The 17,130-nt window shown below is 35.0% G+C and overlaps 2 protein-coding genes and 1 pseudogene across 2 annotated transcripts in view; all 3 read left to right on the top strand.

The window, feature by feature from the left end:
- Nucleotides 1–17,130, top strand: part of LOC140674594 (transmembrane protein 114) — a 352,543-nt gene that overhangs the window by 70,395 nt on the left and 265,018 nt on the right. The window lies entirely within an intron of this gene.
- Nucleotides 7,826–12,714, top strand: LOC140674596 (uncharacterized; the record flags this gene model as incomplete). The annotated part of the gene is made up of 1 exon (XM_072908244.1): nt 7,826–12,714. A coding segment is annotated over one exon (1,182 nt), but the record flags the coding sequence as incomplete, so codon positions are not given.
- LOC140674715 (uncharacterized) lies at nt 11,882–14,373 on the top strand (annotated as a pseudogene).

Genomic DNA, 17,130 nt, shown 5'->3' with positions numbered 1-17,130 from the left:
TAGACAGTCTCAACCCTGTAAAATGCAGGGAGTTTTTCTTTCCTTTAGTTTGCGCTTTTATGTCCGCCATGTTGAATCCGCTATTTTAAATTTCTAAAATTTTACAACAGATTCATAAACAGTATCCTCGAAAACTCTTAGTAAGCAAGATTGAAGTAAAGGATATGGCCGAATAAGGTAGGCAAATCTGCCCCCGCACGTATCAGGTTTAAATTGGTGTCATAAGTTGACACCAATGTAATATAAAATTATGCCAAACGTTTACCTTAAATTAGTATTTTTGTGGGTGTTATAGAACGGAAAAAAATCAAAAAAGTAATTTTCCTTGAAAACGACTGAACCAATTTTCATGAAGAAAATATATGTTGTGGAGATCAATTGTTCTAACTGAAATAATTGTTCAAAAAAATTAAATGTTTTTTTGACAAAAAAATTAGTAAAAAAAATTTTTGAATTTTTTTAGGGGGATATTTTTGAGTGACACCTACTACATTTACACAAAAACATTTTTAAATTATCTATTTTTACATATATTTTTGCCAAATAGATCAGAATGGTGCAACATAGTTAAAAAAAAAATAAAATTCACGAATGCAACGCCGCGCTGTATCGTGCTGCACAGCGCTGCGCGGACGGGTCCAGCGATGCTGAGTGAATTGAGGTCTCTCTGCCGGCGATTTGATCATTCTGAATTCTATTATTTCTTTCTGCGTGTCTCCTTTATTAAAAAAAACATACATTTATGCTCGACTCATTAGAAATCGGACACGTCTATTTCTTATGCGATTTACTGTTTTACTAACTCTTTTGTTGTTAAATATTAATTTCTTTTTATTCTAACAAATCTTTGATAATAATTTTGAACGTAGGACTCATTAGGTGTGTACTTCTTCATTTCAGTTACTAATTCATTGCAGTTACTAATAATGTTACACTATACTTACAAGAAAAGGTTTGGAAGTGTCCTCCTCCGATTTTAATGAGCTTTGAATATGTTATAGTCTAGGTCAAAATAGGAGACACGTATTTTTTATAAGTGCCCATATGCCCGTTAAGGGGGTGAAACACCCTCTTGAGAAAAATCGATTTTTACATTTCTGAGCGAATACCGTCGAAACAATAAGATATAAAAAAAATGTTTCAAATAAAAGTTTTATGATTTTTCATGTACTTTAAAACCGTGCAATAAGATTTTTCAAAAATGTTATATTTTTCGAAATCCCTCCCCCTCTCTTTCAATTTTTGAAAATTTAAAAATTTGTCTTATAACAAAACTTTATTTTAAAGTTCAACTAACGCAATAACAGACCCTTTTTATTAATATGAGTTAATATATATTTACCAACGGATTATATTTACCACAGTTATTCGTAATTGAAGACATATTACCAAAAGAATGATCTATTATAAGCAAACTGTTGTTTATTGATTGGTGCTATATACTTCCTTTCATTCATTCGCAAAATGTCTTTTGAAAGTTGAATTGATCAACATATTAATGAGCCAGGTTTTCTAAGAATTAGATTGTATTCCAGATTTCGTAATGCAACAAGACATCAGATCTTCATTTCATATGAGATCGATAATAGGGATGAAAATGCTGTTGACAATGCTAATGATCCAATTAATGGGTATTATTGTACATGTCAATCTAGAGCTCGCACTTTAGGTACATGCGCACACGTTGCCAGCGTCTTATGGTACCTAGGTTTTGCACGACATCAGGGAAACATCAAATATCCTGATACGTCATTGCTCAACATCACATTGGATGCCTCAGATTGAGAACCTCCAGATGATCCTCGGAACGTTGACATTATTGATCAATAGATGTGATAAAAACGCAATAATTAACACACATACACATAATATGTTATATATCATGCACGCGTGCACCCACGCACACCCATACACACCCCCACCCCCACTCCACACACACACACACACTCACACACCTCATACACACACACACAGCAGAGAGAGTTTGGAGTCGTTAACTACCGCGGAAGTGACAAACTGTGGTGTCCTTATCTCTGCTGACAACCCACCCACCCACACACGCACGCACGCGCACACACACACACACACACACACACACACACACACACACACACACACGCACGCACGCACGCACGCACGCACGCACGCACGCACGCACGCACGCACACACACACACACACACACACACACACAACACATGCAAACACACAAAGGGATCAGATGCTCGCTACGTCCACATTGTTGATCCTGGATAACGCTGAAAGCGCGAAAGTATCATAGGTACTATTATCGAACTTTGAGCCTTTCCAGAACGAAAACGGCTCGTAGGATTGACTTGTGACAATGGTAACTTTTGATCAGCATTACTTGAAGTATAAAATGGCAAAGTTTCAGCCAATTATACCGAAAACCATTTTCTATATGTTTTCTGCGGGGTCCTTTAAGCAAAATGATCTTAATGTAAGTTGTAGCTTTTAAAAAGACCTAAAAAATGAGCCGTGTCACGTTAAAATTGGTTAATTTGTTTAATTGCAAAACATTAAAAACCTCCAAAAAAGGCCTTTTTTTCATTTATTTTTTATTTTTACAGATTTGAGCCTAGGACTCTGAAAATGTGAAGATAAAAGATGTTCTTCGTCATGCTGATAATGCATGAATTTTTTCAGCCTGAAATGTTTTTAAATTTTTGCAAAAAACTATTTGTTATCTAAAAAAGCGTTTTCGTAGAATCTAATTTCTACAGTTTTGGGGGGTTGTAGAGTAAGCCACGGGGGTGCATTTTATTCTTCGAGAGTTATACTATCATGTACGTTTTACAACAAAGCTATTTTCAACATTTAAATTGTTCAAAAATGAGTCAAAAAAGTGAGTACGATTTTTTCGTATAAACAAATGCAATATTTATCGCAATTTGCATGGAATCGAAATAGCACTTAATGCATTCGATAGTTGGCATTTTTACACGAATTTAAAAAAAAACGTTGCCATAAGTGCCATAGAAACCGAGAAAACTTTTTTTTTTAAAAAATCACAACGGCTCTGTTTTTTAACATTAAGAGCTGAAACTTTTCGGATGTTTAGAGAGAGAGTTGAAGAAACTAATGCAGCATTTTCGAATCAATTTGTCGAACAAATTTTTTTTATACGAGTCACGAAAACGCGGTGCGCGATTGTCGGGCGGCGGAGTGGAGGAAACGGCGACTTCGCTGCCGCGCGTGAACTGAAATTTTACGTGAAGACTTCAATCAACGTTCGTGCTAAAAAACATTGTTTAAACGAAAATAGATTATTATAAATTTAAATGCAAGTTTTACAATTTTTTCTAAATAATATTGTTTTTGCTTTAGTTTGTGTAATTGAGATTTCAACTTTTTATGTAATATCAATTGAAAACAATATTATTTTTTTAAAATTTATATCTTATTATTTTATTAATTTATTAAAGATCGCACGATGGAGATATGCATTCTTTGTGACAAAGTACTCTACTGCCTACAGAGAAGCATACTGTCAAAGAGCGAGCGATTGAATCATTAATTAAAGCCAGCATTCAAAAGAAAGATAAAAAGTACGTACAATTGAAGGGAATGAAAGAATTGAACATTCATAAAAACTGCCACACGAAGTACGTTCGAGAATCGAGCATTAAAGCGGCAATAAAAACAGTTATAGCATCTACATCCAAGAGCAAGCAGCAAAGCAAGGAAGCACGTGAATTTGATTTTTTGACGCTTTGCTTTTTTGTGGTGAAAATGCAACGAACACAAAACTTTATGCAAACATAAAATTTGTAAAAAGCGATGACACTAAATTTAATATTTTGGAAATTTTAGACAATAGATCTCTCGACAATGATTTCTATAAGAATTTACGTGCTCGATTGACTAGCGTTGATAATTTAGTTACAACGGAAAGTCGTTATCATTCTCAGTGTTTATCGCGATTTTACGTATGTCGTCCAACTTCTGTAAAGGGATGCCCAGTAAGTGATTCTATTAATTCTTTTATGCAATATATTATTTTGCACATTCTTGAGAATGACGAAGAATGTCAATTTTCTTTACAAGAAATTATTAAAGAATATGAAGGAGTAGGGTAGACCGGAGCTAGTTGAGCATAGGGGTAAGTAGGGACATGGCCGTTACTCGTAAACAAAGACGCTCACAGGAACGAACTTGCACGAGCAGGAGGGCTCTGTAGCAATGATATTACGCACCGAGTTTAGTTGCGCTCAGTCACTCGAGACGAATGTACGAACGGTATATGTGTTTTTATACCTCGCGCGTAAAATTTTTTTTCGGCATTAGATTTAGTCTGAATCGTTAACGAGAACGAAGAAAAAATTGAAGTAAGTAATTTTAATATTTGTTATTACTGTATTTTTTGAGGCTATTGTACAAATTGCATATTTTTAAACAGTATGCGAGTTATAAGGATATATGTTGAAGAATACATAGATGGGGCTAGTTGGGAAATATGGCCCAACTTACTCCGCATAAGTAGTTAAATAATGTATTTATTTAAATATTAATTCCGCTGTTTTTTATTTATTTTAGGATGCGTACATATATGCGAAAGACTAATAGAGGTTCTGCAACACAGGAACAGCTTCAGACAGCTGCAAATTTTAAATGAAGGAAAGAGTGTAAGAACAACAGTTAATGAATGTCATATACCAAGAATGTCTTTATCCAGATATATGGCAAAATTGAAGTCACAAGAACATATTACAATGGGCTATACTGTACTGAGGCAAGTTTTTAATATTGAAGAAAAAATCTTGAAAGATTATTTATTGAAAACCTCTGCTATATTTTACGGCTTAACTCCAAAGAATGTTCGCTCGCTTGCTTATCATTGTGCTGTCAAGTTCGATGTAAAATTTCTGAATTCATGGAAGACGAAGAATATGGCGGGTAGTGACTGGTTGACGGCGTTTCTCAAAAGAAATTCAGAACTTTCAATAAGAAAACCAGAAGCCACTAGTCTTAGTCGAGCAACATCTTTTAATAAAACCAATGTCAACATTTTTTGATAAACTAGCTACTGTATTGGACAGACACTAATTTACAGCTTCTTCTATTTGGAACATCGATGAGACTGGAATTTTTACTGTATGTAAACCTAGCAAAATCGTAGCAGCCAAGGGTAAACGCAATGTAGGATCGGTGACATCAGATGAACGTGGTACAAACATAATATTGGTAGTAGCTGTTTCAGCTTCAGGAAACACGGTATTACCTATGTTTATATTTCCTCGAAAAAAGTATTACGACCATTTTATTTCCAATGGGCCACCAGATTGTATTGGAGCGGGAAACGCCAGTGGTTGGATCACTGATGATAAATTTTACAGTTTTATGAAGCATTTTATTAAACATGTTAAACCGTCAGAGGAATCTCCTATATTACTATTGCTGGATAATCATTCATCACATCTCTCCATTAAAAGTTTGGATAAAGCATTTTGGCTAAAAGCAACGGGATTGTGATGCTTTCTTTTCCACCTCATTGCAGTCATAACTTACAACCTCTTGATGTATCCGTGTTTGGACCATTCAAAAAATATCTCTCTACAGCGGAGGATGGATGGCTACCTAGTAATTCTGGTCAAACGATAACTATTTATGATATTCCGAAAATAGTAGCTGAATCTCTTCCATTAGCTCTCACTGGTTAATATCATAAATAGAGTTTAAAAAGCAGGAATATTTCCGTACAACCATAATGTATTTACTGACATCGACTTTGCTCCATCTTACGTGACAGATCGTCCTAAAAATCCAATAGAATCTTACCAGTCTAGCTCTCATCAGAATAGATTGCGGTCGATTAATAAAGAAAACTTAGCTCCAAACATTTGTGAGAATCCTGAGCCTTCTACATCATTTTCGCCTGAAGTAGTTATACCTTTCTCAAAAGTTGGACCTAGAAAACAAATACTAAGTAAAAGAAAGAAGAGAAAAGCAATGATATTAACGGATAGTCCTGAAAAAGATGCGCTAGCTGAAGAACAAACATCAAAACGAAAAAAAATTCAAAAGAAAATAGACAAAAAAAAACTAGGCAAGAAGAAAATTTTGAAAAAGTCAAGCTCTGAAGAAGGATATTGTTGCATTGTTTGTTCAGAAACTTATTCAGACAGTCTGCTGGATGAAAAATGGATACAGTGTTATAAATGCCAAAACTGGACTCATACTAAATGCAAACCTGGTACTGGAACAATATTTATTTGCATTAATTGTGATAGCGATTATGATTAGCGATGATAATTTTTTATTATATCCTTATATTATTACATTATTATATAGTTTATATTAATATTTTAAGCAATATAAAGAAGTATTTTTATTATAAAGTGCAATATATAATTTTAATTTCTTTTTAATTTTTCTTTAAAATTGTATAATTTTTGTATTTTAAAATCTAATGGATTAATGTCATATTTTGTTCATTTTAAAAAGTAATATAAAGATTATAATAATGTTAAGTGTTCATTTCATTAAAATTATTCAATAATATAATTATTTTTCATTTATTTCACATCTATTTTCAGTTTTTCAGCTCATTGCCCAAATTACTTCACACACAGGCTCAACTTTCCCTCCTAGTGGGGCACATTGTGCCACTTGTTCTATCTTTATTTGAGACGTTTCTTCTTCGTTGTGCATACGTATTTAAAATTTTTATGGTTATAATTAAGAATTCAGATGTCAAGCCTTTCCTCTGATATGATTTTCATTTTTGTACTAGAAATAGATAAATATTTATATGACTTCAAAGAAAAAGTGGCCCATTTAGCTCCGGTCTACCCTATCTGATATTCGTAGTATAAAAAATTATTTGGTACAGCATTTTGGAAGTAATATTTGTTTTTTTACGGTGCAACATGATATAATAATTCTTTTTTGCGATGCTAGAAATAAAATGCTACAACACAGTTGGTACCAAAATCGAGCAAAAAATGATGAAGATAAACACGTGAGAATAGCTGAGTATGCTGGTCATATAATTTTACAAGATATTAGGAGTCGTTATTATGATACATCGGTTTATCAAGTTTCAAATTTTAAGTCAGATTTACTTTCGGACGTTCCTCGTACTTTGCAAGCTTTATTAAATGTCATTATTAAAATTAATAAGCATATAAAAAATCCTACTGCACAAATGAAATGGGACAAAAAGGTCGCTACTTAGGCTCATGGCCTCATATCCAGCGCTAGACCACGATCATTTTTATCTCCGATTTTGTTAGGACTTTCTGCAATGATGCATAAGAAACATGCGTCAAAAAATTTAATAGATTCTCTCTCTTATTTAGGACTTTGTTCATCATATGACGAAGCTTTACTTTTTGAAGCTTCGATCATAAATGATCCTCTCAATCACAGTATTTCCGATAATTGTTTTGCGCAATTCGTGTTTGATAATGCCGACCATAATACAAATACATTGGATGGTAGAAATACTTTTCACGCTATGGGTGGTATCATGTGCGTAACTCCTCTTTCAGTTGTTTCAGGCAAAAAAACTATTAAACGGTTGAGTAAAATTTCATTAGAAAATTCAATTCAACAAGTTGGGTTTATTAGAAAGAAAACTTTTGAAAGAGGAATTTTTCAAGGTCTAAAAAATGTTATTATTCTAGATTTAAATGTCGAAAATGCTATTTCCAATGAAATTGACATCACATCGAGTAATATGCTGTGGTTTTATGGAAAGCACACTAGTGCAACAAAAACTCCCGGCTGGAATGGATTCATGGAAAATTATCATAAATCAGAAGAATTTTCTACTTCTAAAATTATACCCCTACCATTCGTGAAAGCTCCACCAAGCAACTACAAATGATACAATTTTGACGGTGTTAATTGAAGCGGCCACTGAATGTAAAAAACGCAATCAGAAGCATTGTTTTGTTACTTTCAATCAGCCACTGTACTTCAAAGCTCGCGAAATTGTAGCTTCTGTAGATCTTGATAAAGATATACATAATGTAAGCTCTGTAATAGTTCGGCTTTCATATGTTAATATCGTTCCTTGGTTCAGCAGATTTATCGTGAATGGAAGTGGCTTAAAAGAAGTTTTTTCGCTAATCTATACAGAAACATCCACAGAAAAAGCTTTAACAGGGCATGCTTTTTCAAGAGCAATCAGAGGTCACTCATTAGTTCACTTGGCTCGCGGTACAACTCCGAAGCGCGCTGCTATGTGGCGCAAGCACGGAGCCCGATCCTTGCGAGTTCCGCATCCGGGGGTATATAAGTCGCGCACCGAGCACAGGCAAGCAGAGCTCCACGAGCAACGAGTAGATACACGTGCCGAGGACGCTCTACATCTAGAATACAAGTCACGAACTGTCGGACAGACCGAGCCGGATTCCACGTCCGCTCCTTACGCCCTGATCACCCGGGCCTCCAAGGAGATAGCAGGAATCGCCAGACGAGCCGAGGCCGCAGCCACCGAGAAGAGTAGGGTTCGCCCTCTTGCCGTCGAAACTAATCGAGATCGAGCTGCCACGCAACCCGAGGACCAGGCCACCGAGGACGCTACTGCATCAGTGGGACGTCCGAGTCCGATGTTACACATCGCCGTCCTACCAAGGGGGATATCCGCAACTATTGTCACCGCTGCCGTTCACCGGAAAGACCACAGAGTGCGGACAAGGCCACTCAAACTACGCCCTGTGCAATTAGCCGGGGTACTCAAGCCGAACCGGCCACCGCCGAGAGAGGAGTACAACACAATCGCAGCATCAGGACGACCGGCACTCAGTATTCCAACGACTGGGAAACGACCTTTGCCACAAGAGGGACCCAGACTACAACTCCAACAGAACCCAAGGAGCAGGTCGACGCAAATAACAACTGCCCAGACCACTGGAGACCCGTTAGGCGCACCACGACCAAGCCACGAATCGCCTGGCGCGAACGAATCTCCTAAAGGCTTACACACAAGCCTCCACCGGCCCGTAAGAGCCACCAAAGATGTAAATAGCTATATATAAAATAAACTAAACGATAATACAAACTACACCGGTTACTACAACCTTCACACCTTTCCTCTGCGCACACCAGAACCAAGCGAGGTCCCCAATAAAGCGAAACGCCCACAATTATTTTAGATTTTTCATAATTTATTTTAAGCCCGTACGCTCGGCCATAGTGTGCTACTCTGTCTATGATCTCTTTCATTTCCTGAACATTACCTACCACTAGCACAGTATCATCCGCAAATCGAAAATTTGTTATTTTAGTACCTCTAATTGATATACCTTTGTTCCAGTTTCTCAACACCATTCTCATAACAAACTCGCTGTATACATTATATAGCATAGGCGAAAGAATACAACCTTGTCTCACACCTCTCTGAGGTTTGTATGCGTCCGACAACATACTGTTGTCCACTCTTACTCTCGCATTACTATTGTTGTACAAATTGGCAACAAGCTCAATGAGGTGCTGCGGTATTCCCATCTCGGCAAAAACCGTTCACAACTTTGGCCACTTAATATTATTGAAGGCTTTTTTGAAGTCAACAAAGCACAAGAACAAAGGCAAGTAGTCTTCTCGAACTTTTTCAACAATGTTGCGTAGGTTTAGGATTTGATCCCTCTTTTTCACAAAACCAGCTTGTTCTGGAGCTATTTAGGGGCCAATATATTATAATAAGCAAGCCTGGCCTAAAGAATATAGAGCATAATCTTGCTGATATGTGGTATCAGTGACAGAGTTCTATAGTTACTACATTGATTGGTCGAACCTTTTTTATGTAGAGGTACGGTTATTGATGTCCATTCTTTTGACCAATCACATTGTGTCTAGATTTTATTGCACAATTCATGAATAAGTTTTATCACATTAATGTCAAATTCTTTGATTACATCTGCAGGGATAGTGTCTACTCCGGGTGCCTTTCCCTTCTTCAACCTACGTATAGCTTCCTAAACTTCTTCCAATAATATATCTGGTTCTCGTTCTGATATTACAATGGACGGAATTACATTCATTGGATCGGCATACAATTTTTCACAGTATTTTCTCCATGTTTCCGCCACTTGTTCAAGATCTGTAACTTGTTTTCCATCGTCATCTTTTATGTTCCAGACTTTGGGCTTAAACTTTTTCGTTAACGTTCTAATTATATTATATAGATCTTTTTGATTATTACTTTCTGCGTATTGTTCGATCTCTATACATAAGTTATTAATAAATTGGTTCTTATCTTTTCTGCAGAGAGCCTGTATGCGTCCACTTAGTCTTCTATACCTCTTCTATATCTCTTCCAACTTCTCAGCATTGCCTTTAATTAGCCTTCTTTCTTCAATAACCTCTAGAGTTCCTCTTGTAATCCATGGTTGTTTAGGTGTAATTAATGGATTTTCCGAAGATTCTTTTACAGCTTTCAAAATACTCAGTTTTAATTTTTCCTAAACTTCGTCCACATTACGATCTTGAAGCTTTCTTCCATCTTTCAATGTTATTTCCCTTTTAAGAGCTTCATTAAATTTTGCAAAGTCAGTAATAGGCGGAAGTTTTTTGTGTGTTGTGGGTTTTCGACATTTAAACTTTAGCGCGAACTCAGCGATCAACAATTGATGGTCCGAGTCACAATCAGCTGACGGGAGGGTCTTGGCGTTACGTATAGAAGTACGCCATCTCGATTTTATCAAGATATAGTCAATTTGATTTTTATACTTTCCCAGATAGACAAATTTGTCGAAAACAGATTATGCCAAGTGTCTGCTATTAACTGTCGTCAGCAAAAAAGATACAAATTTGGTATAGAAATTGTTATGACCGATTAAATCGCCAAATTGATGTAAAAAATCAAGCAGATCCTACACTCACAGACTTCGACAGCAGATTGGCGACAGAAATCGAGCAGGATCTGCTAACATGAGTTCACTTCAGATTGTCACCAAAAATCGAGCAAAATCTGCGCGCGCGCAATCTGACGACAGATTAACTACAGAAACCGAGAATCTGTTGCTTTAGACCATTCGTATAAAATGAGATTTAAATTATTTAAAAAGTCAACTCATGTTAGTAGATCCTGCTCGGTTTCTGCCGCCAATCCGCTGTCGGAGTTTGTGAGCAGGATCTGCTAGCAAATCTTAAGCTTATGCTTAATGCGGACATAACAGATGTCAATTTGCTAGCAACTTACGTAATTCTGTTGCCAATTTGTTAGCTTATTGCGCGCATTTTGTTTATTGGGTTCCGTCAGGTGATGTCCACGTAAACAAACTTTAATGCTGTTTGAACAATGTATTAGCAATAGTAAAGTTATTGTCTATACAAAACTGTATTAAACGCTCTCCTCTGTTGTTTCTCGTACCTGTTTCATATTTTCCACAATATGAGCGCAAGTGATGATCATCTACAGTATTTCCAACTTTTGCGTTTATGTCTCCCAGGACGATTACGATTTCATTGTTCGGTATTAGATCGAGAGTCTCCTCTAAACTAGAATTGCTCATTACTATATCCTCTGCCGCAGTGGTAGGAGCATATATCTGTACTATATTTAGTTTATAAGGTGATGCATTAATTTTTTAACTGTATTGTTCTTTCATTAATTGTATTATATCCAATAACAGCGTTATTGATTTCATTGGCTACCAATATTGCTACCCCCTCAGTACTTCGATCCTCTGTACCAGAGAAATATACTGTATATTTCGTTGAGGTAAAGTGACCACTCCCATGTCAATATGTCTCTGCAACACCCGCAACATCTATTTTACATCGAGCCAATTCTCTTTACAAAATCTCTAATTTGCCAGTTTTTCTAAGGCCACGTACGTTCCATGTCGCTATGTGTCTTCTTTTTCTAATTCCTAGTGTTTCTTGGGTGCTAGTCACATATTTTCTGTGAGATGTCCAACACCGAACATCTACACAGCCAACTTCCTACCATCTACCCTGAACGCAGAGTGGCGCCGGCTGCCAACCGGGTCGCAAGATGGCACAACATCCGAGGCATCATCTTGCAGCATACTACTTCATTCTCATGGGAAGATAGTGTGGTAGGTTCCCATTGCTTTCCACACCGCAGTATTATTCCAGCGAACTGTAATAATTAGATGAAGTGAACCTATCAGGACAATTCCAAGATTACGCTTTCATTTCTGATATAACTGCTGCCTTATATCAGAGAGGAAGTTGGGAAAGGACTATAAGTTGACAGGATATAATAGATAAGGATCTGAGTCCCCCCATTAAGGTAGTGAAAAGTCAGAGCTCACGTAGGCAGGGTCGCTTCTCTGAAGTATTATAGATCTATTCCTACCAGGGCCGTAGGAAGTATCTATCCGCTACCTTATATTGAAATAGGTACTGATTTACAAAATAAAATTATCAATAATACAATAATTTCGGTTCAGTTAAATTTGAAAGAAAAAAAGTGCTTTCTTTGAAAGCGGTTAATTCATCAATTAATGTTGACAATGAAGTAGTACCTATAAATCCGTTATTAATATTCCAACGACTTTCTTTAAATATACAATCAAAAAAATTATTTAAATTATGAGCTTGCGCCTTTTCCTTTATCTCTTTTTAAAGATGACTATATACGAAAAACGTAAAAATCGACTTTTTATGAGAATTTTGACAGTATCAATGAATTGCCATCGGACAATATTGTATATGTCATTGATAGCGGTTTTTTGCTGCACAAAGTCGTATGGCATCAGAACAGTAGTATAAAAAAATTTCGGGGCAGTATATTACGTATATCAAAAAACATTATTCTAAAGATAGTTATGTCGTTTTTGATGGCTACCCCGATAGCGCGACTTTCAACAGAACAAAATTAATCGAGCGTGTACGTCGAAAAAGAAAAAAATGTTGGTAGGGAAATTCAGTTCGATCAAAGTACGAAAATTACATTACATTTTCTCAGGAAAAGTTTCTGTCGAATGAAAATAATAAAAAAAAATTAATTACTTATTTACACGAAGAATTTAATGCAGCGGGAATTCGGAGCAGACAAGCAAAAGGAGATGCGAATGTATTGATTGTTAAAACAGCTACTGAGCTTGCTGCAAGCGAAGAAAGAATATTGTAATTGTAGACGAAGATGTTGATCTACTTATAATATTAATACAATTAGCGTTTGAAAACCCACGAGTGTTTTACTTAAAACCAGGCAGGGGAAAAGTTCCGCAAAAAGTTTTTAATAGCAATAGTTTCAAATATAAATCATTAATTAATTATGTTGGATTTTTACACTGTTTTACTGGCTGTGACACTACATCTTGTTTTTATAAACAAGGAAAAAACAAATTAATAAAAAAGTTTCAGGATGATTCTAGGTTTCAATTTTTGATTATTTTATCAAGCTCACGCCGAACCTCTCACTGTTGCGCAAAATGGCAATAAAATTATAACAGCTATTTATAGTACAAAATGGGAAAAAGGTAGACTAAACGAGTTGTGATTTGTACAATTTGAAAAATCTACTGCTAGATCTGCATTCAAACTTAAACATTTACCGCCTACGGAAGCAGCATCAAAGCAACATTCTTTTAGAGCATACTACCAGCTTCAATTATGGCTAGGGAATATTCACGACGTAACAAAGTGCGACTGGAAACAAACTATACATAGGTTGCAGCCTGTTTATAGTGAGGAAATGCTTATTCCCGAGGATTTGTTAAAACAAATAAGTTGTCGATGCACAAGTGGCTGCAAGACAGGTTCTTGCGGCTGCAGAAAACATAGCTTGCGCTGTTCTCATCTTTGTTCTGGTTGTCATGGGGAGACACTTGTTCCAATGCAGACATAGCTTAAAGAAATTCCATTGGAGAATATTGATGAAATTTTAGGAGAAAACGAAAGGCATTGATATATTGGAACAAGTGATGAAATTGAAGAAAAATCCGATGAATATCAGAATGAGGATGAAGAACGGAAAGAGGGAGATGAGCAGCGCAAAGACAATAAAAATATCAATTCTTCTCTTGTTAAAAAAAATATAGATTAGAATAGTAAGTAGTTTTTGTAAACAACGTAATTTTGTAACGCATTTTGTAATATATACATATATAATATATATATATATATATATATATATATACATATGTATGTATGTTTCAGTGAATATACAGTGTCCCAGTTTAATTCCTCTAGTGAAATATCTGGAAAAGTAAGCGTTGCCGGAAAAAAAGTTTCAAACAAAAGTTTTAGGATTTCAAGGGAGCCATAAGATGGTACCATTGGTTTGATCTTGAATTTTCATTTGAAAGTCATGTGAAGGTCACGTCGATTTTTTAAATGAAATACCCTATATATTATTGCATATTCTTGTAGCTTATCTCGAGAGCTTTCCAAAACACTATAATTAAATGTTTTTTCGTGAAGTACTTTTCGAGTTATAAGGCTTCAAAGTTGCAATATTTTGACATAAAATACAAGATATCTCGTAAAATATTCATTTTTCGATTATCTTATCTTAATACTTTTATGTCCAGAATAATAAGACGAATCAATTGGTGTAAAGAAAATACATAGTTATCTTTAAGAAAAAATCTAAATTTGCAACTAACAGTTACACATTTTTACTTTAACATAATTATGTGTTTTAATTACACCACTTGATTCGTTTTATTATTCTGTGCATAAAAGTATTAAGGTAAGATAATCGAAAAATGAATATTTTACAAGATATCTTGTATTTTATATCAAAATATTGCAACTTTGAAGCTTTATAACTCAAAAAGTACTTCACGAAAAAACATTTGATTATAGTATTTTAGAAAGCTCTCGAGATAAGCTATAAGAATATGCAATAATATATAGGGTATTCCATTTAAAAAATCGAGATACAGATAAAAAAATATAAAAAAAACAAGAAAAAACGAAGTTTTTTTTGCAAAAAAGTATTACTTGAATTTAGCAATAAATAAAATAATTTTTTGCAGTAGCGAAAATAGCGATAAAAATAGTCATTATTTACGGCTTTCGATGCGAGATTCGTGTTTCTCTCGATGCGGTATATCGATTTAAAAAAAATTATCCTTCTACGTGTTCTAGAACCGGAGAAAAAGTTTTTTTTAGCGCGAGCGTTGATTTGAAGTCCGCGTTAAATTTCAGATCACGCGCGGCAGCGGAGCCGCCGTTTCCCCCACTCCGCCGCCCGAGCTCCGGCAATCGCGCACCGCGATTTCGTGACTCGTATAAAAAAAAGCTGTTCGACAAATTGATTTGAAAATGCTGCATTAGTTTCTTCACATCTCCCTCTAAACATCCGAAAAGTTTCAGCTCTTGATGTTAAAAAACAGAGCCGCTGTGATTTTTTGAAAAAAAAAGTTTTCTCGGCTTCTATGGCACTTATGGCAACGTTTTTTTTAAATTCATGTAAAAATGCCAACTATCGAATGCATTAAGTGCCATTTTGATTCAATGCAATTTGCGGTAAATATTGCATTTGTTTATACGAAAAAATCGTACTTACTTTTTTGAACAATTTAAATGTTGAAAATCGCTTTGTTGTAAAACGTATATGATAGTATAACTCTCGAAGAATAAAATGCACCCCCGTGACTTGCTCTACGACCCCCCAAAGCTGTAGAAATTAGATTCTATGAAAACGCTTTTTTAGATAATAAACAGTTTTTTGCAAAAATTTAAAAAAACTTCGGGCTGAAAAAAATCATGCATTATCAGCATGACGAGGAACATCTTTTACCACATTTTCAGAATCCTAGGCTCATATCTGTAAGAATAAAAAATAAATGAAAAAAGGGCCTTTTTTGAAAGTTTTTAATGTTTTGCAATTAAACAAATTAACCAATCTTAACGTGACACACGACTCATTTCTTAGGTTTTTTCAATACCTACAACTTACATTAAGGTCATTTTGCTTAAATTTAATGGGCAAGTTCTACAGGCGAAAAAACTATTTTCGCCATCTTTATCCTTTGTTTACAACTAAAATTCAAGAAATCTCGAGTGGGAAAGATCGGTATTTTACTTCTAAACACCTTTCCTACAATATTCAGCAACAACATTTCAGATAACATTTTTTTGTTGGTCCAAATAACAATTCGACTGGACTATAGAGCATACGACCCATGGTCTAGCCGCGCAAAGCGCGCACTTATTCGCTGAGCTTTTTAAATTAATATTTTAATAATTATTGCGAAAATCGCAAAATAGTACAGGACTTTTCTGTTTAGTTTAATACGCTCTACCTACTTACGAGCATTGATTCAAACTTTACGAGACATCCTGTATATAGTATATGTATTGTATATACATATATAAATCTGTAAAATAATATCATTAATCGATCTATTCTGTAAAAATGCTCTGTAACGCTGTATCTTTATAAACTATGTAGCTTACATTGCACTATAATTACGGAAGATACGGAGCTCTGTAAGCATAACATATTTGATATTCTGTTACATTCTCTACTTTGTACTATGTAAGCAATATTGTAAGTAGTCTCTGTAAGTAAATTTTCGAATGAACGGTTTGAATCAATCCCGATCTTAACGTGATGAGGCATTAAATGCCTCGTAATCAGTGTACATATTTCGAATATCGATCTATTAACTATGGATTGGCTTACACAATTTAAATTATGACCACTTATTGTTGTTTGATATGATCCATTGCTTAAAAAATATAATGTGGTCAATACTCTTAAATAAAATGGTATTTTTGATCCTCTTATTGGAGGTACACTATGTCTTTTAACTGAATTATTATATCATGAAATATATTTTTGGTTACTCTAAAATATTTAATAAATTGTTCTCCGGGTAAATGAAATGGATTTTGCGAATTTCGTAAGAGTTCTCTCCAAACGCATATAATTTCTAGAAAAATAATAATAAAAGTTATCACTTTTCACGGGTTTGTATTTATTAAATATAAATAAAATTACCTGTTGTAATCTTCTTCTAACAGAAGATACAAAAATATCTCAAAATTTAGATCATTCATTGCGTTTTGAAAACTATTAAAGTTGAAGGAGAACAAGTGTAACCTCTAAATGTAGTGCTTATGGCGAGAAAAATGTCACTGTAAACTTACATATATAACATCTTATAGAGATTGATTATAGTTATAGAATAACATTTTTGTTACAGTTTTACATTTTTCAAAGTTACAGAGC

Source organism: Anoplolepis gracilipes, chromosome 16 (genome assembly GCF_047496725.1).
Source record: "Anoplolepis gracilipes chromosome 16, ASM4749672v1, whole genome shotgun sequence".
Classification (NCBI taxonomy): domain Eukaryota; kingdom Metazoa; phylum Arthropoda; class Insecta; order Hymenoptera; family Formicidae; genus Anoplolepis; species Anoplolepis gracilipes.
Note: the sequence above shows the minus strand (reverse complement) of the source record. Positions and strands in the feature narration are given on the sequence as shown.